Below are 24,611 nucleotides of genomic sequence, written 5' to 3' on the forward strand. Positions count from 1 at the left end.
CTTCAGCCCTAGGCGAGGCAGGCGGGGCCCATCCCTCGGCCCCGCCCACGCCTGTGAACTATAAGGCTAAAATAACTCAGCTGGACACCAAATACAATACCATTCTTTATCTTAAAAAGTAGGGAGGATCCTGGGGTTAAGTACACAAAGCACCTAAGTCCTTCGGGTATTTTAGTGTCAGTTCTACAAAGTAAGCTTTGGCTTCCTGGCACCAGGGAGGCTCAATCTTCTGGAGGCTTCCAGAAGGCAGGTGAGGAGAAGGATCCAGCAGCCCTCCCTCCTCGGTCACAGTCACAGGGCGGCCTCGGGCCGGAGAGGAGACATCAGTACATCCAGGGGCTATTTACAGGGGTCTTCTGGGGCATGACTATGGATCACTTCATGAATGCCACTTCTGGGATCTCACCCTTGGCCTTAAAGAAACATAAACAGGTCAGCAGAGCCAGTGGCCCATGCCATGCCCCGAGCCTCCCTGACCCTCTCGAAGGCCTGGTGCTTTCTTTGCCACCTGTTTTCAAATCTTACCTTGAGGTGAGTAAAGGCCTGGGCAGACCTGGTGTAGTCCCAGTTGTTGTCCTGGAGGCACCTGGAGTAGGGGAAGAACAGGCACCTCCATTAGAACTACAAGTATGGGCTTTAAAAATTTTAGGGGCACTTATTTTTCACCACAAGCACTACCTCAGTTTACCCCATTTCCTACACATGCTCAGTACTCACTTCTGGGACCACTCAAGGTTCATGCCAGACTGGGTAGAGAAAGCCTGCAGCATTTCCTGCTGCTCTGGGGAGAGGGTGGGCACTGGGCTGGAGGAGGGTGTGGGTGCAGGCATGGCAAAGGCTCTCTGGATCTCATCAGCACTGGCATTCCGCACAAACAGCTCATCGTTGACGATGCACAACCTTGGAGACAAAAAGCACCTTAGACCGCTGGACAGACAGAAGATAACCTCATCCTCCCAACATCATTCCTGTTCTCACTTGACACTCAGAGTCTTTCAATACCCACAAGATTCCTTTATCATTTACCCCCTTTTTCCCATGGATTCCACATATGTGATTATCTACCAAACAGACTGGAATTATACATTCTTCCCCAACCCTCATTTACCTTCACAACAAACTTAGGAAGTGAATATTGTTAAACCACTTTTCCACAGTGGCAGCCATGCATTGGGACTGGGACCCAACATGGTAAGTCAGACACTCACCCTGAATTGCTGGCAGGAACAGCGACGAACGTCCGGGTAAAGGCTCGCAAGGAGTCCCGAGACTTTCCATCCACTGCAATGATAACAATGGTGATGACCTATCAGAGTCATTCATGTTTTATGTTTTCAAACAGCTTCTCAAAAATCATAGTCTGATTAGATACAGAGAACCCTAAGCAGGCTAAACGGGTAATTATGTGTGCACAGATGAGCAGAGCAGGGAGGAGTGTCAGAGGTTAGAGAGGACAATAGTAACACTTTTATGCCACTGGTTATTTATTTGTATCTGTGGGCCGGGCCCTGTAAGTAAATCACTTCACTTACTCCCCAAACACGTAATGAGATGCCTATTATGAATCCCTTTCTTTTACAGACAGTCAGGTTCAGAGGTCATGTAAATAGCTCACAGACACAGAGGACCAAGGTTGGGGATGGAAGCTCAGAACTGTCTGCCTCCAAAGTCTGTGTCCTTCTAACCATCAGGCTGTTCCCATAGCCAAGACAGGAAAGACAGGTGAGGATAGGCTTGGGGGCAGAAAGGGAGAAGGTGGGCAGGGAAGAAGAGGAGAGAAGGGAGTTGGGAAGTTGAGAGTGCTCAGAATGACTAGCTGGGACAGGGACCACTCCACAAACTCAGGACTCCAAAGATACTTACCTTCTTTGAAGACTCCGTTGACAGAGAAACACAGCAATGTGCTCTGAAAGAGAAGCAGCAACATCAGGTACCATCTAGGCTCCCAGCAGAGCCCAAGTCCCTCCTTGCCTCTAAAGGACTGCCCCTTGCCCAAATCTAAGCTTCTGTCAAGAGAGAAATAGGTGCTTACTGTCTGTGCACTTATGTCTACCACAAAGGAATTGATGTCATGCTGAGTTTTGGGCAACTCATTGAGGAAGGCCACCACGTTGAGACGTGTGTGCTTCAGCAGTCGGAACCGCAGGGCTGTGGGAGGAGGAAAAGCCGAGGTTAGGAGCTGCCACACACTGAGCCCAGACTGACTCCTTCCCATGCCCTTCTCCTACCCTGTTTGGCTCACATCACACACTTACTAGGGTCTTTAAGCTTCTTCACATTCCTGCTATCCTTGAAGTACTCGGCCAAGTTGCTTCTGGGGGAACAAGAAGAAAAAGAGGCAGTGGTCAGAGCAGTGGCGATGCTGCACGTGCTGGCCAGTGTCTGCTGAGCAACTCTGATCCTGGGCAGGTTCTGGGATGTGCTACTCACCGGGCAGGGTTCTGGGGGGTGAAAGGAATGCTCAGCGAGCAGCAGGCTCCATCATGGTAGGCATCCAGGAGCCGCTGCCGGTCTCCCGAGTCATAAACCGCATAGTACCTGTGGGGCAAACGAAAGGGGAGGGTCGAGCTCCACAAGCTGGATCCACAAAGGGACTGACAGCTCTCAAGACTGAGTTGTGCTGGGCCCACTGCTCCCCACCCTCAGGACACCCAAGATACTTACTGCTGCAAGAAGTGCAGGACCAGATTCTTCAGGGTCTCTGTTCCAAAGTAGCTTCCCTGGAATCAAACAGACTCCAATCAAACAGGACCATGGTACCAGGACTCTCCTCCCAACATGAGTTCTTGCTCTGTGCCCCCCAGATGCCACTCCACCACTTACCTTGCAAGGTGGTAACGTTGTGGGGGCTTCAACATCAAAGGCAATTGGTGGGGGTAACTCATGGCCATCCTGCAGAAGGAAGTGAAAGACGACAATGTAAACAGTGAAAGAAGGCTAGATGAGGGACTTCCCTGGCAGTCCAGGGCTAAGGCTCCCCACTCCCAATGCAGGGGGCTTGGGTTCAATCCCTGGTCAGGGACCTAGATCCCACATGCTGCAACTAAGAGTTGGTGGGCCGCAACTAAGACCCAGCGGAACCAAATAAATTTTTTTTTTTTTAAAGACTGGATGAGTAATTAGATGGGAGAACTAAAAGGGTCAGAGGTCAAGTAAGAAAGAAATGGAAAGGGGTCTATGAATCCTGATGATGCAACTATCATCTACAGGCATTTTTCTGGGAAGAAGAATTATAACCTTTGCTAATATATATATGAAATCTTTGCTAGATTATCAAAGGGTTCCATATCCCCAAATTAGTGATCATATAAAGGCACGTTAGGCAAGACTGAGGGTTGCAGGTGCTGTGCTCCTCAGAAGAGAATGAAAAAAATGAGGTACTCACCAGTCGCAATAGTTTTGGAAATCGCTCTCGAACGGCGCTGTCAAGAACGGGACAAAAGTGAGTAATGTTTCAGAGTCATTGTGCCTCCTGGGCTGCTCTAGGAGCAGAAACACCCGTGCCCAAGGGACGGCCCAGCCCATCCTCCTTGCGCTCTCACTCTTCCCCAGCCTCTGAGCTCCAGGAAAAATAACCCCACTCCCCACCTCGTCTGGGGCATCCAAAAATGACTGCCTTGAAGGACGACGCTCTCTGCCTGACTCCGAGCACTGCAGGGGCAGTGCTCCCAGCCCAGGCGTTAAGCCAGGACCTCTCCTCCGTCCTCGTCCCCCTTACCTTCCACCTACTCACCTGTGCAGCCCCGGGAGGAGGGAATGGGGTGGGAGCCCAAGGGCTCCGCTGCCTCAACAGGTGTCCATCACTTCTGCCAGGTCTGGCCGTGGCCAAGACCAGAACACACCACAGAAATGGCACAGGATGTTGGGGCAGGGAGACGAGCAAGGCTCAGGGAGAGGAGAGGCCAAGGAGGAAGAGAGGGGAGAGGAGAGAGAAAAGGAAGGAGAGGACGGGGCAAAGAAGAGACCAGGGAGATTCAGGCGAGGAAAGAGAAAAAGGAAAGAGAAAGCAAAGACAAAGCGACAGCACTGCATGGTGGAGAGTCATTTAGAAAGACCAGGGAGAACCAAGGGAAAGAGGCGCCTGACACAGCCCTCTCTTTCGGCTCCCTTCTCCCTGTGGTCCAAGCAGGAAATGAGAAACACATCTTTGCTGTGGTGAGAGGGCAGCTTCTATTGGCCAGGTGTCTGTCTGCTACCTGGGTCCCGATCTGAGCTGGGCGTGGGAAGCAAAGCAGCCATGGGGGCAGGAGATCTCCCTCCGAAGGGGTGAGGGTTCAGGCCCCTGCAAAGTTGGGGGGGTGAGGGTCAGTGCCCCACCACTGTTGGCCCCCAAGTTCTCTCCTGATGGCCCCTCTGCGACTGTGCCTGTCTTAGGTTGTTCCTTCCCTGAGGAATCTTACCCGTCTCTGGCTAACCAGCCATCCTCCGGGGCCAAGCAGGGTGATATGAGGTGTGCGAGTGAGGGAGGGGCAGCGCCCCCAGAGAGGGTCAGTTCTCTGTCTCCTGGATAGCCTATGCCCCCGTGGCCTCCACGCCCAGCACCTGCCTTGGGATTCCCTCGCCTGCTGGCGGGGCCCCGGCTCTGGTCACGTGTCTTAGGGAACCCAGGTTTCTCCTCCAGGGAGGGCCCAGCTCACAGCCTTGGGCAAGAGCGACAGAGTGCATGGCACCAGCCACCAGGAGGCCTCAACCTCAGCATGGGCAGGAAAACCCAGGCAGTAGCCTTGGGCAAAGCGATTGTGAGAACTGAGCCCCTCTTGGCAACAGGGCAAGAGGGGCTGTCACCGGACAGAGGAGGGAAGGCCCATCAGCAGGAAGTCCCAGGGAGGGAGGGCTTTCCCTGCCCAGGGGTTACCAGGCTCTTGGCTCAAAGCAGCTCCACATATGGGGGTGTAATATGCAAGACACCCCGTGGTCATGGTAGAGAAAGGGAGATGCTCTTCTTGAAACAAAAGGGGAGGGAGAGTCTAGAGAAGGCTGTGTTCAGGAAGGAAGGAGAAAGGCCACAGAATCAGCACACAGGCAGTCAGGTGAGAAGAAAGGAAAGGAGGCCTGGGGCAAAGCTAGGGGTCACGGGCAGACACAATGGAGGAACACGCGATCCTCCCCAAGGACAGGTGGCTCCAGCCGAGGGCTGCACATCTCCTGCAGACGGGCAGTGGTCAGGGTGCATCCGCTCAGCCTCCCAGGGGGTGAAGGTCCCCAGGAGGGGAGACAAAGATTATAACTGACCTGATGTAAGTGGACTGGTCTCGGAAGGTGTCGCACAGGGTGTTTCCGTCAAGCCAGAGCTCTTCCAGCTTCAGCCCTTTGATCTTGTCCAACTCCCGCTCAGACTTCAGCTGCAAAGGACAGGGAGGAAAGGCAGGAAAGACACGTTGGTAAAGAAAGCCAGCTAGGTTCCCCCCACCCTCACCCCCATCTCTTAAATGCCCTCCCTGCTTCTTGCTGCCACGAGGCAAGCTCTCTCCACCTCTGTCCACCCTATCCAAACACAGCTGGGCTCTCAAACTCACCTCATTTCCAGAGAGATTTAGGATCTTTAGATTGGGTGCTTTCTGCACAATGCTGGACAAGTCATCCAGCCGGTAGAGCTTGTTGTTGCTCAAGTTCAAGGACAATAGCTGTGGGAGAGGAGAATTTAGAGGAAGCACCACCGGCCAGGGGATGAGAAACACACCTGCCTCCCGACCCCATCCTATGTACCCGACCCTGGTTCCTCCCACCTAGTGGGACAAAGGCCTCACCTCAGGGATGTTCTCTTCGATGATTCGCAGGGTGGCTGCCATGCAGCTTCTACGGTTCAGGACAACGTCAATGTTCTGAGCCACTAAATCTGCAGGAAGCAAAGGAAGTCTGAGAGGGCCTGCCCAGGCCAGCGTGCCCAGCACAGCACCTTCAAGATTTTCCCTGCTGACAGATCCCCCTCTGTCTCCACCAATCTAAGAATGGGTGAGGCAGAATCAACCTGTATCCGTCCTGTACCTGGGTCTGAACGGAGGCCCTTGAGGTCAAGTGCTTGCTGGGAGCCATCATATCGTTTGCTCATGATCAGCTGCAGAGGAAGACAGAGGGTTCACTGGAGTTGTTGCAGGGGAGGGAGGGGAGGGGGAGGGGAAAACTGCTAAGACTCAGGTGCCAGCCTAACCTTTAGCTGCTCTACTTGTTCTGGCTTTAGTTCATTCTGCACAGAATGGGGTGGAGAAGAGGAGTTGATGATGATAGATATCTGCAGAGAAGACACATACAGACAGGGTGAACTCTGGGAAGGCCTGAGCCCCAGGACCAAGACCCAGTCTATGCCCTGAGCACCAGTCCCCACCCCCAACCAAACCAGGCTCTTCGTACACACCCTGCGGTTCTCCCGATCCAAAATCTTATAGTTAACAGCCTTCAGAGCAGAGGCCGTACTGGCGTCCTCCACAAAAAACTGGGCCCGTGTGTTTTCATAGTGAAACTGCAAGAAGAGGGAACAAGGGCATTAGACCTGGAGCCCAGAGCCCCCAGTGCAGCTGGTACCTCCACCCTCCTTGGTGTGCAGTCAGCCACTCAGGCCTTCTCTTACCTCAATGGGAGTAAAAGGGACACTGCACTTGCTCTGAATCACATTCAGGAGCCATGACTTGTCGTATTTCCTGCCGTAAGGGATCTAGACGAGAGAAAGAGAAGAGACAGGAACAACATGTCACTAAATGAACAGCAGACCCTCCAGTGCTCCTTTCAGCTCGTCTGCCAAGCTCTAAAAGACTTTCTGGAGAAACAGTCAACTTAAAAGTTTTCTGGGAATTCCCTGCTACTTCAGTGGTTAGGATTCTGAGCTTCCACTGCTGGGAATTCAATCCCTGGTTGGAGAACTAAGACCCCACAGGTTGCATGGTGAGGCCAAAAAAATAAAGAGTATTCTACTCAAGCCAAATATGACTCCTTAACCCCCTTTCTTTCCATTTATACTTATTATTCCTCAAAGAATGTAAATGTTTGATTCTACAAGTTCTAAGACATCATTTATAACGTACTTGCCCTTCAGAGAACTCAAGGGCCCTCCACTCCACACTCAGCTCCTCACATCTGGAGGAGCTCTCCCAACCGCCAACCACAATTATCACACTTCCCTTTCATGGCCTTCCCATCCTGCTGCCCCTCTTCTTTTCTGAAGCTGCTCATAGATATTCTAACATATTGATTCTTAGCAGCAAGCGCGGTTCCCTGATTGTGGAGTAAACAGCTGATTTTGTAATGCGAGAGGTGAACACCTTAACTGTGAGCCCAGCCCCCTAGCTCCCCTGCTCCATGGACTTCTCACGATACTCACTGTAATCTTAAACCAGTTCTTGGACGTCCCGTCCTGGCTGGTGCCAGCCCCTCCCCTCTCTGCAGCAGACCGATCTCTCCGCAGGGGCAGAGTAACATGAATTCGAGTCCGCTCGTTCCAGTTATCACCCCGACGGTTGGGTCGTGCAGCGTAGGGGGTGCTGTGGGGAAGAAGAGAATAAAACATTCACAAAGGTTAGGAATGTCTTCTCACAGATCTTCCTGCACTGTTATCAGGACCACAACTATCAACTACCAGTACGCTGGTCCTGGCATTTCTCTCCCTTCCAGCTGGAAGAGAAATGACATGGGAGTAAGAGGGCCACATAAATGAGGGGGCTGCTAAACTCAAACCAGACCAACTGGCTACTTACTATCGTACTCGGGGAGCATCCTGGACATCACTCATCGCTACGTCTCTGTCGTCGTCCTCCAGGCGGGAGGACCGAACGCTGGAGCCCCCTCTTCCAGACCTCCGGTTCCCCTCACCGGACTTCCACCGGAAAGGGCCTCGGCCTTTCTTTCTTCTTTGAGGGAAACTAACTCGATCATCGTGCTCTGGGTTTGGAAACAGAACAAAAATTAGAAAATACATCATTGGAGGGACTTCCCTGGTGGTCCAGTGGCTAAGACTCCCCACTCCCAACGCAGAGGGCCCTGAGTCTGACCTGTGGTCAGGGAACTGGATTCTACATGCCTTGACTAAGAGTTCACATGCCACAATTAAAAAAAAAAAGGTCCCGTGTGCCGCAACTAAGACCTGGCGCAGCCAAATAAATATTCGAATATTTAAAAAGAAGAGAGCAAAATACACCACTGGTTCAGCTACCTTGCTTGGCAATCACACTGTCCAGCACCCTGCACTATCAGATGAGCCACAAAGTCACCACAGAGGCCACCTCTGTGCTAACTCCTCTGCCTGCCCAGGGAAAGAACCCTCTCCATGTGGTGGCAACCTCAGTGACTGGAAAACTATGTGAAGTCTTTTTAGAAAAGTGAAGCAGAAACTGGAACTAGAGAAAGGAGAAGTAGAATGTGGAAGTGAGTGTCTTAAGCACAACTGGATACAACTCAGACTCCTGACAGTCACCTGAGGTCTGCTTTTCTCACCCTCCCAAATCTACTTAACCCCACTCAAAAAACTCTTTTTAACTTTTTATTTTACATTGGAGTATAGCTGATTAATAATGTCGTGTTAGTTTCAGGTATACAACAAAGTGACTCAGTTATACCTATACATGTATCTATTCTTTTTTAGGTTCTTTTCCCAAATAGATTGGGAGCAGCATTCCCTGTGCTATACAGTAGGTCCTTGTTGGTTATTCATTGTAACTATAGCAGTGTGTACATGTCCATCCCAAACTCCCAATCTGTCCCTTCCCTACCCCCCTCTCCCTGGTAACCATAAGTTCATTCTCTAAGACTACCCCTACTCAAAATTTGATCACATCTTGAAAAGTCAACCACAATGATTACATCAGCTTTCAGTAAACAATACTTTTGCCTATAAAGCACGAATGTCAGTTACAAATACCAGTTTAAAGGCTTCTTTTAAGTCTTGTTCTCGCCTCAAAACACTGAAACTAGAACTACCATATGATCCTGCAAATCCACTCCAATTATACATCCAGAAAAAAACAAAAAGTACTAATTTAAAAAGATACATGCATAAATGAGAAAGTTGGGATTAACATCTGCACACTACTATATCTGAAACAGATAATCAATAAGGACCCACTGTATATAGCACAGGGAACTCTACCCAGTACTCTGTAACAACCTCCGTGAGAAAAGAATCTGAAAAACAATAGATACATGTACACCTGCATCACTTTGCTGTACACCCGAAAGTAACACAACACTGTAAATCAACTATACTTCAATATAAAGATTGTTTTTAAAAAGCATCGAAACTAAGAAAAAGGGAAGAATACATATGAGCTTCACTTGTTTTCAGGTCAATTAAAAAAAAAGATACCTGCATCTCATTGTTCATAGCAACACTGTTTACAGTGGGAAAGATATGGAAGCAATCCAAATGTCCATCAAGGGACTAACGGATAAAGAAGATGTTGTGTACACACACACACACACACACACAACGAAATACTACTCACCATAAAAAAGAATGAAATCTTGCCACTGCAACAACATGAATGGATGTGGAGGTTATTATACTTAGTAAAGTTAAGTCAGACAGAAAAAGACAAATACTGTATGATATTACATATATAAAAACTAAAACGAATATATTTAGCAAAACAGAAACAGACTCACAGATATAGATAACAAACTCGTGGTTATCAGTGGGGAGAGGGAAAGCAGGAGGGGCAAGATAAGGTTATGGGATTAAGAGATACCAACTACTAAGTATAAAATAGGCAACAATGATATATTATTGCATGGGGAGTGACAGCCATTATTCTGTAATAACTTTTAATGGGGTATAATCTATCATAATACTGAATCACTACGTTCACTTTCATGTCATACCTGAAAACTAATATAATGTTGTAAATCAACCATATTAAAAAACTACCACTTTGAAGTGAATGTTTGTGAGTGACCCAAGTGTAACTGGACACAACTCACTCTCCTGAAAAAGTCACCTGAAATCTGCTGTCTGCCCACCCACATCCACTTAACCCCAAGTGACCTCTCTCATATCCAGGTAAACCAATCATGGTGATTACATTAACGTAATCAATACTCCTTTTGCCTACAAAGTACAAACATCAATTACAAATATGATCAATCTAATGGTTTATTTTATATATCTTATTCTCAAACTCTGAAGTTCAGAGAGTGAACTCTTAGTTTCCTTGGTCAGAGATGCCTCTTAACTCAGGAGACAAATCCTGAATCCAGGTTCTAGTGGCAGTCAGGGTGCTTCACCAAGGGTCCTTGAATGTTCTCCAGGAATATGTTCCTCTCAATCGTGGTGTGCACAAATGGCTTCTTAAAAAGAGACCTATGATTCCCTCCACAGGTCTGTCTAATGCATGAAGTGAAGTCGCTCAGTCGTGTCCGACTCTTTGCGACCCCATGGACTGTAGCCTACCAGGCTCCTCCCTCCATGGGATTCTCCAGGCAAGAGTACTGGAGTGGGTTGCCATTCCTGTCTCCAGGGGATCTTCCCGACCCAGGGATCGAACCCAGGTCTCCCGCATTCCAGGCAGACGCTTTAACCTCGGAGCCACCAGGGAAGCCCTGTCTAATGCATAGTACCCTGCAAACACTGAATCTCATGAAATGACCCTAGGGGAAAAATAGACGACTAGAAGGTGCGGTTAACATTTATCGAGAAGTTTATCCGATGTCAGGCGCTCGACGTACACGATCTCGTTTTAATACACACACACACACACAAACAAACTCAGGAGGCAGGTACTGTTTCTAGCCTCCTTAAGGGGATGGAAAATCAGGCCTGAGTGTTTAACTCACACAAGATCGGCATGGCCAACTCAGAATTGAAACCTTGGCTGTCGTGTGCTCCTAACCACTACTCTGGACCTAAACCCAATGTAGTGTTCTGGCTAGAACAGTGAATTAATGTATAGGTCTAAAATATTAAAGCTAAAGCTGCGGACGGTGGGGGAGGGGGCAAGACCGACTGGACGCGCGGTAGAAAATAGGGCACCGGCACCCCAAGAACAGGGCACTGACTCACATTAGTATAGCCGCCAAACTGAACTGACAAGCATCCACCACTCATAAAGTTCAAAGGAATCCAGTCACCCCACCGCCGAGCCACCCGCTCCGACCCGCAGGTGTTCACAACGCCAGGATTCTGGGGTCAACGAGCCGGGCACCCACCCTCGAGTTCAGCCAGGGCCCGGACTGCCTCGCCCCGGGCCCGCGCCACTCACCCGCGGACACCCGGCCCCTCGCGGCCTCCCGCCCCGGCGCTGCGGCCTAGGCCGGCGCTGCCCAGCGGGGCTCCAGATCGCCCCTCTCCCCGGCTCAAGGACCAGCACTGACCGTTGTATGACTTCCCCTCGTCCGCCATGGCACAGCTAGAAGCAGGGGCGGGCTGCGTCGCGGGCCGCTACTTAGCCAAACGTCCGAATGCCAAGGCGCTCCAGGTCGAAGTGCTCCTACGCCGGCTACCACCGCGTTTATAAGGAGACCGCGTCGCGCGCTGCCGACGTCCCACGATCATAGGCGGAGCCACTGGGAAACGCGCGTGCGCATTCGACCAGCAGAGACACTGGGGCGGGGCTTGGGGCCGACGCTCCGCCCAGTACTGGTTAGTTTACTGATCCCCCTGATTAGTACTCGCACCTGCCCTCTGCTTTCATCGTCCGCCGGCAGGCACCTCCAAAGTTGGTGCTGAAGCAGAGATGGCCACTGCATCCCAGGGTTCAAACTGAAAAAGGGAAGGAAGGCCACAAGAAGGGCATCTGAGGAATGGGAGATCAGTGCCTTGGAGTGACCGCTTCAAGACCCCTAGGAGGATCCAGCCTGGGCTTAAGTCTCAGCTCAGCCCTTTGCCTTCTACAGATCTATGCCTTGCTTTCCTTGCCTATAAAATGAAATAGAAAACTAGAAGGTAAGCTCCAAGACAGCAAGGAGTTGACTAATGCATGGCTTTTTTTTTCTCTCCAGCACCTGGCTCAGTACCATACCTAGCGTGTACCAGGAACTCAGCAAATACTATGAAATAAATTTCCAATCTATGCAATCCTCCCTCAAATAGTTGCGGAGTCAAATGAGAAAAACTGCATTTGTCAGGCTTCGATCGTCTTCACAGATCGCCCCAACCACCATCGATGTGCTGTGCTTAAACCCACATGGTGGGTCAACTAAAGTTAAGATGCAAGCAAGAGCACCCCCTGAAAACAGGTCAAATGGAGAGAAAATGCCAGGGCTAAGAAAGGCCAGGGCTCTCCTAGATAACTACCACCCCCAACCCCAAGGTACTACAGCCAGCCCAATGTGTGACTGTTGTCACTATAGCTTGAGCTTCCTTTGGGGTGTATGAAATGGGGGTACTCCAGTGACCTCAGAATGATGTGGTTGTGGGTCCTGGTAAAGACTGACAAGCATATTGACCTTCCTGGAGGGTAGGTATTCCAGGCAGATCTCTACTTCATTCTCCTGTGATTGGCTTGAATTGGTGAGGGGCTTCAACAGGGGATCAAGAGCCTCAGCTGGAGCTGGGAACAAATTCTTCACCTTTCACTCCTGGCAGCAGGCATAACTCCTGCTTCATCCAGCCCAAGGAAAATGGTGGGACTGGAAGATGCAGATGAAACAGGTCCAAATACTTCTGGAGATGGTCCTGGAAGTTACCACTAATCAGAGAATCACTCTGGGATCGTGTACCCTGCTTTGAAGGGAATTTTCCATGATAATTAAGTACTGCTGCACTTGGTTAGGCCCGCTGGAAGCAGCTGTATACATGGAGCCCAAAGCCTGGCCCCTCAGGGTCATCAGTCCAGCCCTTTCAGTTGTAATACTGGGCAGCAGGCTCCCTCCATTTCTGCCTAGGCCCTTCTTCGGCGCTCCCACCCAGAAATGACGACATGGCTAGTGAGGCTGACAGTCTTGCTGTAATTGGGAGAAAACGGGCTGCAGCACGTTTGGCAGATTGAGAGTCATCTGCAGCCAAAGTTGGGGTTGTGCAGGCAGCCGAGGGGCTCAGGGCCCCCTGCCTCATGTGGTGAAGAGAGGAAGAAGAGGTCAAATTCTAACCCAGATGGGAAAGTTGGTCCCTGGGGCAGTTTCACTTCCTCTCCTTGCTCTCAAGAATGTGGGGAAAGGCATCATCTCCCCTTGCTGCCAAAGTTCCCTTTGCGACAGGCTGGGGAGGGTTTATAAAAATCTCCTGGTAGAGACAATCTCCCCGACGAGCCCCTCAGTTGGCCTCTGCTCCTTTCCAGCCACTTCACAGCAGAGTCCAAATCCAGAACCGTGTGTGTTTCATGGGCTGGAGGGTGGTGAGGGGAGGGCTGGGTGGCCAGAGGCAAGGAGTGGGGGACCGAGGGCAGTGGTCATTCTTAGCAGTTCCAAGGAAACGGGGCCCTTCTCCCAAGCACCCTGCACAGGCTCAGTGGCAGCTCTGGCCACCTGCTCTCCCATAAGGGTTCCAAACCCCCATGGAGTGCCTCAGAGTGGAGAGGGTTCAGGCAAGGAAGACCACAAAGATGATGAAGAAGACAATGAGGATGAGGAAGATTTTGACCATGAGCCACCGGTTGGATGTGACCGACTGGAAGTACTTGAGGATCTCTGAGTGGGCGGCCTCCACGTCCAGCTGGGCTCCCAGCACATTCTCGTCGATCCTGAGGATAGGTTCGGGAGGAGGGGAAAGAGAAGGATGTTGGATTAAAAAGAATGCTGTTGAACTGTATTTTTTATGCATGTATATATTCTTGCCTAAAAAATCCCCTGGATAGAGGAGTCTGGTGGGCTATAGTCCATAGGTCCCACAGAGTCAGATACAACTGAAGTAATTCAGCATGAACACATAGAGGAAAAAGCTCTGGAAGGGTAATATAAACAAGTCTTGTCTCAGCAACTTATTAGCTAATGAACCTAAGCCACTCATGTATCCTCAAGTCTCATTTTCCTCAACTGCAAAGGAAGAAAAAAACGATAACACAAATCCTAGGTTTCTTGTCAGGCTTAAATGAGTTATATAAAGTGCCCAACCCATACTAAGAGAATCCAAAACGTCTATATAATTTTTTGCTCATCGGTATTTACTGATTTTTGTCTAATTAACGGTGTGTGCTCAGTTGTGTTTAACTCTTTGCAACCTCATGGACTGAAGCCAGCCAGTCTCCTCTGTCCAGGGGATCTTCCAGGCAGCAATACTGGAGCCCATTGCCATTTCCTTCTCCATGGGATCTCCTCAACCCAGGGCTTGAACCTGTGTCTCTTGCGTCTCCTGCATGGGCAGGCCACTAGGGCCACCTGGGAAGCCTCTAATAAACAGTACTGATTTGCAATAAGGGGGTCACAGAAAATCATGGTCAGGAAACCCTCATTCTAAGTGAGAAAAGAACCTGATGATATGGACAGAAAGTCAAGGGATGAGAAAAGCCCTATATTAGAACATGTCTCTCAGGGTATAGAGAAGCCCTCAGAAGAAGGGCAATCGCTTGAGACATTGCTGAGGAAAATCAAACATTTCCCAGCTGATCTGCATATACAATCCTAAAAATCAAATATAAACTTAGGTCTTTGCAAAGGGAGTTGCTGGGAGCAGGGACCTTTGGGAGCTGTGAGGTCAGAAAAGTTGGTGGAGCCTGGTAATCAAGGAAGAAAGTGAGAGAAAAGGCTGGGCCAGTGGCTGCAAGCCCAAGGTCCTGGCAAGGTGGTCAGGTGTATGACAACCTAATCTCTGTCCAAATACAGAAGCCTGGATTCTACATGACTCCCTATTTATGTCAGAGAGGCTAAAGTCTCAGGTTCCCTAGTTTCTGGTATAATTACATTTCTCAGTGTGGATGCACTGTCATCTCATGCCCAATAAAGCTCATTCATATTGGCAATTATAATGGCTTCACTTAACAAAAATGGAGGAACAACGAATGCAATCTGGCATATAAAAGATTTTAAATGGGAGTCCGTGAATGAAAACTAGTACAAGGGAAGAAGTTACTATCACTCAATAGTAATTTTAAAGAGAGGAAGTTCCTTCTTTATGGAAAAATATAAGCTAATTAATGTAGAAGGAATGAGCAAATTAGAAAATGACCATTTTGCCACACACACTCTCAAACGAATCAGGCAAGGATCACCAGCAGGCCGATACAGAGATAACCTCACCAAGTGCCTCCTGATGTGATCACCTACACAGCCGGCCAAAAGCACTGAACTTAATCATAGGGACAAACAGTGCACAGGGGACTCAAAGTGTCCTCCATGATGACTTAAGTCTGAGTGTCACCACCTTGAACAAGAGACCAAACAGGTATCTCCAATAAAGAGGACCTCATCAAGTGTCCACTGATATGACTGCCTACAGGGATGGCCCAAACTACTGAACTTAAATTTAATCAGAGGGACAAACATCGGACAAACACACGTGTATGACTTTGTATAAGAGGCACTGGTCTCAAAAAAAAAAAGTAAATTATCACACACACTAAAAAAGGCAGACTAAAGAGACACAACAGTTGAATGTATGAATGTTGTCTAAATCTTAAATTGAAAGGAAAAGGCTAATTTTTTTTTCGAAGAGTTGGGGAAATTTGAGTATGGATTGATTATTGGGTTGTGTTGGAGAAGTGTTCAATTTCTTAGGTTTGATAATGATATTGAGGCTGTTCAGGAGAAATACTTATTCTTGGCAGATGCTTGCTGAAGTATCTGGGGATAACACATGATGTTTGAAAAAAACTGTCATGAAGTTTGCACCTACTTTTTTTTTTTACATACACACAGCTTTGTTTATTTATTTATTGTTCTTTATTTATTTTAAAATATTTGGCTGCACCAGGTCTTAGTTTAGGCATGCAGGATCTCTTAGTTGCAGCATGTGGGATCTAGTTCCCTGACGAGGGATTGAATCCAGGCCCCCTGCACTGGGAGTGCAGAGGCTTAGCCATTGAACCACCAGGGAAGTGCCTATTTATTTTTAATTGGAGGATAATTACTTTACAGTGTTGTGGTGGTTTCTGCTGTATATCAACATGAATCAACCAAAGATAAACACACGTCCCCTCCTTCTTGAACTTCCCTCTGGTCCCCGACCCTGCACCTACTTTTAAATGATTCAGGGAAAAAAAAAAAAAGGTGAGAGGAAGTAAATGTGATAAAAAGTCAACAGTTGGTGAATCTAGGTGAATCATTATAGATGTCCCTTCTGCTATCCTCCCAACTTTTCTATTGTTTGAAATTTTTTAATCTACAAGTTGGAGGGAAAAGGAAAATGACCGAGTAACACAAGGAACTCTAGTAGATCAGTAGCGTTTTTTATACCTTAGAAAAAATAAGAATCACCTATTAAGCATCTCAAAAATACAAGTTCTTCTTTTTTTTTTTTTGCCGTGCTGAGTAGCTTTTGCAATCTTAGTTCCCCATGCAGGGATCAAACTTGGGCCCACAGCAGTGAAAGCACTGGGTCTTAATCACTGGACCACCAGGAACCTCAAAAATGCAAATTCTGGAAATTCCCTGGTAGTCCAGTGGTTAGGACTCAAGGGCTTTCATTTCGAGGTTGGATCTCTAGTCAGGGAACTAAGATCCCAGAACCTGAGCAGCAAAGCCAGGGGGGAAAAAAAGGCAAATTCTTAGGTCTCACATTCTACGGTGGGGCCCAGGAGACTACAGGTGGAGAAAGTGAAAGTCAGCTGTGTCTGACTCTTCTCGACTTCATGGACTATATGGTCCATGGAATTCTCCAGGCCAGAATACTGCAGTGGGTATCCTTTCCCTTCTCCAGGGTATCTTCCCAACCCAAGGATCGAACCCAGGACTCCCACATTGCAGGCAGATTCTTTACTAGCTGAGCCACAAGGGAAGCCCAAGAATACTGGAGTGGGTAGCCTATCCCTTCCCCAGCTGATCTTCCCTACCGAGGAATCAAACCAGGTCTCCTGCAAGAAATCTGGAATAAATCAGTGGTTTCTCAGGAGAGTGCTAAAATCCAGATCCACTGGCATTTGCAGGAAGCAAACACAAGAGTATCTGTGTCTATTTTAAGAATATCATCCTTTCAGAATTTAAATTTCTTGTTCATATCATTGTCCACAAATTTTCTCTCCCTTGTTATTTTCCTTTTATGTTTCAATCTACTGCTGGATTGCTTCTGATCCACTCAACGGAATCTGCTGGCACTGATCCAGTTAATCCAAGCCCCCTGATGCAAATAACACCTGAGGATCCTTAATTCACATTTCTTTCTCAGGGGCACCAAGAAATAACCACTCCTTCCTCCCTAAAATTCTTTCCACCTCAGCTTCTAAGGACATATTTCTTTGCTTTTTTCTCTCATCTCCCTAAAACCTCAGTCTCTTGGACAGATTTTTTCCTTCACCAGGTATACCTGGAATCCATGGGGATCTATTCGGGCCTTATTTTCACTTTGCCCATTGTCTCTGGATGGTCTCATTTACCTCCATGGTTTCACCAAGAAGCTGCTGAATCCTACATCCTTTATCTCTAGCTTAGCCCTCTCTTTTCCGAGCATCAAACCATGCCTCTTGGCTGTCCCTTGAAGTGTGAGCTCGCTCGAGATGTCCAGAACTAATCTCATTCTCTGCACTCAGCACCGGTTCACTGCCTCCTGTGTTCTCTCCCCACCCCCAGATCCAGGAGGACTAGCTCACAGCAGCAACAACTAATGTTTGCTAAACCAAAGAACAAATAACTACTAACACTGAAAAATACTTACGACACTCTTTCAAGGAAGATTAGTTGTCAGGTTGTATATACACTGTAATTCTATTTTTCTGTTTGTTTATAAAAGGCTTTCAGGGACTTCCCTAGGGGTCCAGTGGCTAAGAATCCATCTTCCAGGGGATCCCCTGATGTCCAGTGGTTAGAACTCTGTGCTGTCAGTGCCAAGGACTCTGGTTCTGTCACTGGTTGGGAAACTACAATCCCACACGCTCCAGACTGGAGACCTGGATTCAGTCCCTGGGACAGGAAGATCCCCTGGAAGAGGGAATGGCAACCCACTCCAGTATTCTGCCTGGAGAATCCCATGGACAGAGGAGCCTGGAGGGCTACAGTCCATGGGGTCACAAGGAGTTGGAGATGACTGAGCGACTAGCACTATCATTTTCACTTCATGGGGTGATTAAGCCAGCACATCTCAACTACTGAGCCCCCAAATCTAAACGAAAGATCCTGTCTGCTGCAATGAAGACCCAAAGCAGCCAAAACTAAATAAATAAATAAATTAAAAAAAAAAAAAAAAAAAAAGGCTTTCAGGTTTTTGTTTTTTTTGCCGAGCTTCTCCGATGGCTCATCGGTAAAGAATCTGCCCAAAATGCAGGTAGAAGATGCAGGAGATGCTGGTTGGATTCCTGGGTTGGGAAGATACCCTGGAGGAGGAAATGGCAACCCACTCCAGTATTCTTGCCCAGAAAATCCCATGGACAGAGGAGCCTGGTGGGCTACAGTCCAAAGGGTCAAAGAGAGTCAGACATGACTGACTGACTGAGAGCATGTACACACACACACACACACACACACACACACACACACACACGTGGGGGACAGACATGGACACACACCCACACATACCCACGGAAGATCTTAGTACATACACACACACACCACCCCCCACACAACCATGGAGGATCTTAGTTCCCAAACCAGAGACCAAATCCAATGGGAAGTTTGGAGTCCTAAGCCACTGGACTGCCAGGGAAGCCCCTAACTCTAACAATTTTAACCATATACATTGGGGAAAGAATACAAACATCTTTTACAAACCTGATTCTTTGAATCTATAATATTTTAATATTCAAAATACATTGTCACCTGAAGAGCTCTAGTGTTTATGGCCTAACTCAGCAAGGGATTCCCTAGATCTCAGGTGAACCAGGTAAGACTCAGTCAATCTTCCTGATTCTAGGACCAAGAGAGCTGTCTTCACAGAGCTTTTAAATTGCCCAGTTGAATATGTGAGGCTGCTTGATGGATCAGTGTTGGGAAATCCGCTTTACACAGAAGGAGGTGTTCACCCAGTTTCACCGGATCAACACCCACGAGTAAAAGCGCCCTGCTGGTGCTGTGGGGCAGTGAAGAGCCACCGGACCGGCGCTGCCTGAAGGCCTCGGAGCAAGTGGGCGGGCGGGTGTCAACCTGCGGATTGCTCAAAACGCCCACACCTTCGCTTCTTGAGGTCCTCTGCTAATAGCCTTTCTTCTTGCCAAACTGAGAACACTGAAGTAGCCTGAAGAACTCGGCAAGGTGAAAAAACAGGTTCCTGGCCTCACACTTGGAGATTCTGACTCCACAGATGTGAGTGCAGTGGACTTCCAGGAACCTTCATATTTTTTTTTAAGAGGAAAAAATATACATTTATAATTAGGTATAGATGATTTAAGATACTACATTAGTTTCAGGTGTAAAACAAAATTTTTATAGGTTATACTGCATTTAAAGTTATTATAGGAACTTCCCTGGTGGTTAGGACTTTGCCTTCCAACACAGGGGGTGTGGGTTTGATCCCTGGTCAGAGAGCTAAGACCCCACGTGCTTAGTGGCCAAAAAACAAAACATAAGACAAAAGCAATACTGAAAGAAATTCAATAGTTAAAAAAGTTATTATAAAATGTTGGCTATATTCCCAGTGCTGTAAAATACATTCTTGTCATTTATTTTATATATAATTTTTCTCTTAAACCCCTCCCCCATCCTGCCTCTCTCCGTTCCCTCTCCCCATCAGTAACCACTAGTTTGTTCTCTATATGAATCTGCTTCTGTTTTGTTATATTCATTCATTTTTTTCCTCTTCATTTTTAAAACTGATGCTGATTTAAAATATTATATGTTTGAGATGTACCACACAGTGAGTCACAATTTTTAAAGGTTATACTCCATTTCGGAGAAGGCGATGGCACCCCACTCCAGAACTCTTGCCTGGTAGGCCACAGTCCATGAGGTCGCTAAGAGTCGGACACAACTGAGCGACTTCGCTTTCACTTTTCACTTTCATGCATTGGAGAAGGAACTGGCAACCCACTCCAGTGTTCTTGCCTGGAGAATCCCAGGGACGGGGGAGCCTGGTGGGCTGCCATCTATGGGGTCACACAGAGTCAGACACGACTGAAGTGACTTAGCAGCAGCAGCAGCAGCATACTCCATTTACCGATATTATAAAATATTGGTTATATTCCCTAAACTGTACAATATATTCTAGTAGCTTATTTATTTTATACAGAGTAGCCTGTACTTCTTAATCCCTTACCCCCATGGTGCCCCTCCCCACTGTCAAACACTAAATTGTTCCTTATATCTGAGTCAGTTTCTTTTTTGTCATATTCACTAATTTGTCTTATTTTTCAGATTCCACATTTAGTGATTATCATACAGTATTTGTCTTCCTCTGACTTATTTCACTAAGCCTATTACACTCCAAATCTATTCACTGTTGTAACAGTTGTTGCAAATGGCAACATTTCTTTCTTTTTTATGGTTCAGAGTATTCCATTGTATACACCTACCACATTTCCTTATCCATTCATCAGTTGATGGATACTTAGAATGCTTCTGTATCTTGGCTATTCTAAATAGTGCTGCTGTGAACACTGGGGTGAATGTATCTTTTCAAACTAGTGTTTTCATTTTCTTTGGATATATACCCAGGAGTGGAATTGTTGGACAATAGGGTTGTTCTATTTTTACTTTTTTGAGGAACCTCCCTACTGTTTTACACCGTGGCCGCACCAACTTACATTCCCACCAACAGTGCACAAGGGTTCCCTTTTCTTCATTACCCTTGCTACAGTTTATTGGTGGTCTTTTTGATGATAGCCACTCTGACAGGTATGAGGTGATGTCTTATTGTAGTTCTGATTTGCATATCTCTAATGATTAATGATGTTAAGCATCTTTTTGGGTGCCGGCTGGCCATCTGTATGTTTTCTGTGGAAACATATCCATTCAAGTCTTCTGCTCTTTTTCTTTTTGGCCGCCCTATGCGGCATGCGGGATCCCAGTTCCCCAATCAGGGATTGAACTATACCTTCTGCCTTGGAGTGTGAAGTCTTAACCACTTGAGTGCCAGGGAAGTCCCTCTGCTCCTTTGTTTAATCAGGTTGCTTGATTTTTTAATGTTGAGGTGCATGAGCTATTTATACATTTTGTATGTTAACCCATTAGTTGTATTATTTGCAAATATATTCTCCCAGTCAGTAGGCTATCTTTTTGTTTTGTCAATGGTTTTCTTCGCTGTGCAAAACTTTGATTAGATCCCATTTGTTTACTTTTGGTTTTGTTTGCTTTAGGATATGGATGCAAAAAAATATTGCTATGATTTATGTCAAAGAGTATTCTGCCTGTGTTTTCTTCTAGGAATTTTCATAGCTTCTGGCCTTACATTTAGGTCTTTAATCCACTTCAAGTTTACTTTTTTTGTTGACACACCTTGTGGCTTCTAGACCTTAGTTCCCTGACCAGGGATCAAACCCCAGCCCCCGGCAGTATAAGCGCAGAGTCCTAACTGCTAGACCACCAGGGAATTTCCACACTTGGAGTTTACTTTATGGTGTGAGAAAAATGCTCTAATTTCATTCCTTTACGTGCAGCTATCCAGTCTCCTCAGGACTACTTATTAAAGAGACTGTCTCTTTAATGGTATATTCGTACTTCCTTTGTCATTGATTCACTGACCAGAGTATGTGCATTTATTTCTGGGCTCTCATTCTGTTTCATTGATGTCTGTTTTGTTTCACAGCGTGTGTTCAGTTGCATTTGACTCTTTGTGACCCTGTGGACTGTAGCCCGACAGGCTCCTCTGTCTAGGGGATTTTCCAGGCAAGAATACTGGAGTGGGTTGCCATTTCCTCCTTCAGGGGATCTTCTCAAGCCAGGGGTCCCACCGGCATCTCATTTGCCTCCTGCATTGTAGGTGGATTCTTTACCACGGCGGCACTGGGGAAGCCCATTTTTGTTTCAGTACCATACCATACTGTTCTAATAGTAATCAAAGTTTCAGCAGTAGCTTTGTAGTGCAATCTGAAGACAGGGAGCATGATACCTCAAGCTCTGTTCTTTCTCAAGACTGTTTTGGATACTGTTGAGTCTTTTGTGTTTCCATACAAATTTTAAAATGACTTGCTCTAGTCTATGAAAAAATGCCATTAGTATTTTGATAGGGATTGCACTGAATCTGTAGATTGCCTTGAGTAGTATGGTCATTTTAATGATACTAATTCTTCCAATCCAAGAACATGGTGCATCATTTCTATCTATTTGTGTCCTCTTCAGTTTCTTTCATCGGTGTCTTACAGTTTTCCAAGTACTGTCCTTTTACTGCGTTATATTTATTCCTTAGTATTCTCTTTGATGCGACTGTAAATGAGTTTCTTTCATTTCTCTGATAGTTTGTTGCTAGCAGATAAAAATGAAACAGATTTCTGTGAATTACTTTTGTATCCTTCAATTTTACTAAATTTATTGATGAGCTCTTTTTGGATTTTCTATGTATGGAATCATGTCATCTGCAAACAGTGACAGTTTTACTTCTTCCTTTAAAATCTGGATTCCTTTCATTTCTTTTTCTTCTTCTGATTGCTGTGGCTGGAACTTCCAATACTATGTTGGGTAATATAATGTTGAGAATGAGCATTCCTGTAGCTAATTTCAAGGAAATGGTTTCAGCTTTTCACCACTGAGTATGGTGTTAACTGTGGGCTTATCATATATGGCCTTTGTTATGTTGAAGTATGTTCCTTCTATGCCCACTTTGTGTATTTTTTTTTTTTTTTAATCATAAATGGATGTTGAACTTTGTCAAAATCTTGTATTTGCCTCTACTGCAATGATCATATATTTTTCTTCAATTTATTTAATGTAGTATATATCGCATTGATGGATTTGTAGATATTGAAAATCCCTGCATCACTGGAATAAATATTCCCACTTGATCATGGTACATGTTTTTAATGCATTGTTGGATTCAGTCTGCTAATATGTTGAGGATTTTTGCATCTATGTTTTATCAGTGATACCAGCCTGTAAATTTATTTTTTGTGATATCTTTGGTTTGATATCAGGGTGATGCTGGGTTTGTAGAATGAGTTTAGAATCATTTCCTCCTCTGCAGTGTTTTGACATAATTTGAAAAGGATAGGTATTAACTCTTCTCTAAACATTTGGTAGAATTCACCTGTGAAGCCATCTGGTCCTGGACTTCTGTTGGAAGTTTTTAAAAATTACTGATTCAGGACTTCCCTGGTGGCCCAGTGGAAAGAATCTACCTGCCAATGCAGGGGATATGGGTTCAATCCCTGGTCTGGGAAAATTTCACGTGCTGGAGGGCAACTAAGCCAGTGTACCACAACTACTGGAGCCTGCAGCCTCTAGAGCCCATGCTCTACAACAAGAAAATCACTGCAATGAGAAGCCTTCACACTGCAAAGAGAAAGTAGCCCCTGCTTGCCACAACCAGAGAAAGCCCACCCACAGCAATGACGACCCAGCACAGCCAAAACTAAGCAAATAAAAATTTAAAAAATTACTGATTCAATTTCATTACTGATAATATCTGTTCATATCTTCTATTTCTTCCTAGTTCATCTTGGGAGATTAAACATATCTAGGAATTTGTCCATTGCTTCTAGGTTGTCCATGTTATTTGCATATAGTTTTCCATAGTAAACTCTTTTGATCCTTTGTATTTCTGTAGATCAGTTATAATTCTTCCTTTTTCATTTCTGATTTTTATTGTCTTAGGCCCTCTTTTTTTTCTTCTTGGGTTAAGTCTGGCTAAAGGTTTATCAATCTTGTCTATCTCTTCTTAGTTTCATTGATCTTTTCTATTTTTTTTGTCTTTATTTCACTTATTTCTGCTCTAATTTTTATTACTTCTTTTCTCTACTAACTTTGTTCTTTTTCTAGTTCCTTCAGGTGTAAGCATAGGTTGTTTAGTTGAGATTTTTATTTCCTGAAGCAGACTTCTACTGCTATAAACATCCTTCTTAGAACTGCTGTTGTAGGAAGTCCCACATATTTTGGATTGTTTTCATTTTCATTTGTCTCCAAGTAATTTTTATTTCTCTTTTCATTTCCTCAGTGATCCACTGTTTGTTTAGCAACATATTTTTTAGCCTCCACTTGTTTGTGTTTTTTGCAGTTTTCTTCTTATAGCTGATTTCTTCTTCTTCTTTTTTTTTAGTTGATTTCCACTCTTACAGCACTGTGGCTGGAAAAGATGCTTGCTATGATTTCAATTTTATTAAATTTACTAAGACTTGTTTTGTGTCCTATCACAACCCACTCCAGTATTCTTGCCTGGAGAATCCATGGACAGAGGAGCATGGCAAGCTACAGTCCATAGGGTCACAAAGAGTCAGACATGACTGAAGAGACTTAGTACACATGTACATTTTGTGGCCTAGCATGTAGTATGTCCTGGAAAATGTTCCATATGCACTTGAAAAGAATTTGTATTCTGCTGCTTTTGGAGAATTGTTCTCTATATTTAAGGCCAGTGCCTAAATGACACATTATTGACTTCTTATCTGATGTGTCCATTAATAGAAGGAAATGGCAATCCACTCCAGGACTATTGCCTGGAAAATCCCATGGACAGAGGAGCCTGGTAGGCTACAGTCCATGGGGTCGAAAAGAGTTGGACACCACTGAGCGACTTCACTCACTCATTCACT

General features: G+C 46.2%; 2 protein-coding genes across 6 annotated transcripts in view; both read right to left on the reverse strand.

Moving 5' to 3' along the window:
* Nucleotides 1-92: 92 nt before the first annotated feature.
* NXF1 (nuclear RNA export factor 1) lies at nt 93-12,682 on the reverse strand. 2 transcript variants are annotated; one of them, XM_019954846.2, is made up of 22 exons: nt 12,367-12,682; nt 11,293-11,680; nt 7,686-7,869; nt 7,313-7,472; nt 6,566-6,649; nt 6,353-6,457; nt 6,149-6,229; nt 5,986-6,055; nt 5,748-5,836; nt 5,517-5,624; nt 5,233-5,342; nt 3,386-3,422; nt 2,824-2,892; nt 2,665-2,720; nt 2,431-2,538; nt 2,256-2,314; nt 2,033-2,148; nt 1,864-1,906; nt 1,209-1,281; nt 718-900; nt 526-586; nt 93-413 (listed from the first exon to the last, which is right to left on the reverse strand). In XM_019954846.2, the coding sequence occupies exons 2-22, from the start codon at nt 11,318-11,320 to the stop codon at nt 375-377; spliced, it is 1,863 nt and encodes a 620-aa protein (XP_019810405.2). In that variant the 5' UTR covers nt 11,321-11,680; nt 12,367-12,682; the 3' UTR covers nt 93-374. The 2 variants fall into 2 exon arrangements, with proteins under 2 accessions (XP_019810405.2, XP_070639131.1); XM_070783030.1 differs by lacking the exons at nt 11,293-11,680; nt 12,367-12,682 and adding an exon at nt 9,429-9,480.
* Nucleotides 12,683-12,847: 165 nt separating this feature from the next.
* STX5 (syntaxin 5) overlaps nt 12,848-24,611 on the reverse strand; it is a 28,370-nt gene continuing 16,606 nt past the window's right edge. For 3 of the 4 annotated variants that reach the window (XM_019954848.2, XM_019954850.2, XM_019954849.2), the window contains one exon: nt 12,848-13,598. In XM_019954848.2, coding sequence (XP_019810407.2) covers nt 13,439-13,598 — 160 coding nt within the window. In that variant the 3' untranslated portion in view covers nt 12,848-13,438. Of the gene's footprint in view, nt 13,599-18,698; nt 19,265-24,611 lie in introns of those variants that run through there. The other variant, XM_070783034.1, reaches the window with a different exon arrangement.

This window comes from Bos indicus, chromosome 29 (assembly GCF_029378745.1).
Source record: "Bos indicus isolate NIAB-ARS_2022 breed Sahiwal x Tharparkar chromosome 29, NIAB-ARS_B.indTharparkar_mat_pri_1.0, whole genome shotgun sequence".
In the NCBI taxonomy this organism is placed as follows: domain Eukaryota; kingdom Metazoa; phylum Chordata; class Mammalia; order Artiodactyla; family Bovidae; genus Bos; species Bos indicus.

Coding starts and splice junctions, on each gene's coding strand:
- NXF1 (XM_070783030.1), bottom strand. CDS start 9,465: ATGTTGTTGCAGTGGCAAGATTTCATTCTTTTTTATG. Junction 2,893..3,385: donor TTCCAAAACTATTGCGACTG/GTGAGTACCTCA, acceptor TTCCTTCTGCAG/GATGGCCATGAGTTACCCCC. Junction 2,149..2,255: donor GAAGAAGCTTAAAGACCCTA/GTAAGTGTGTGA, acceptor CTCCTCCCACAG/CCCTGCGGTTCCGACTGCTG.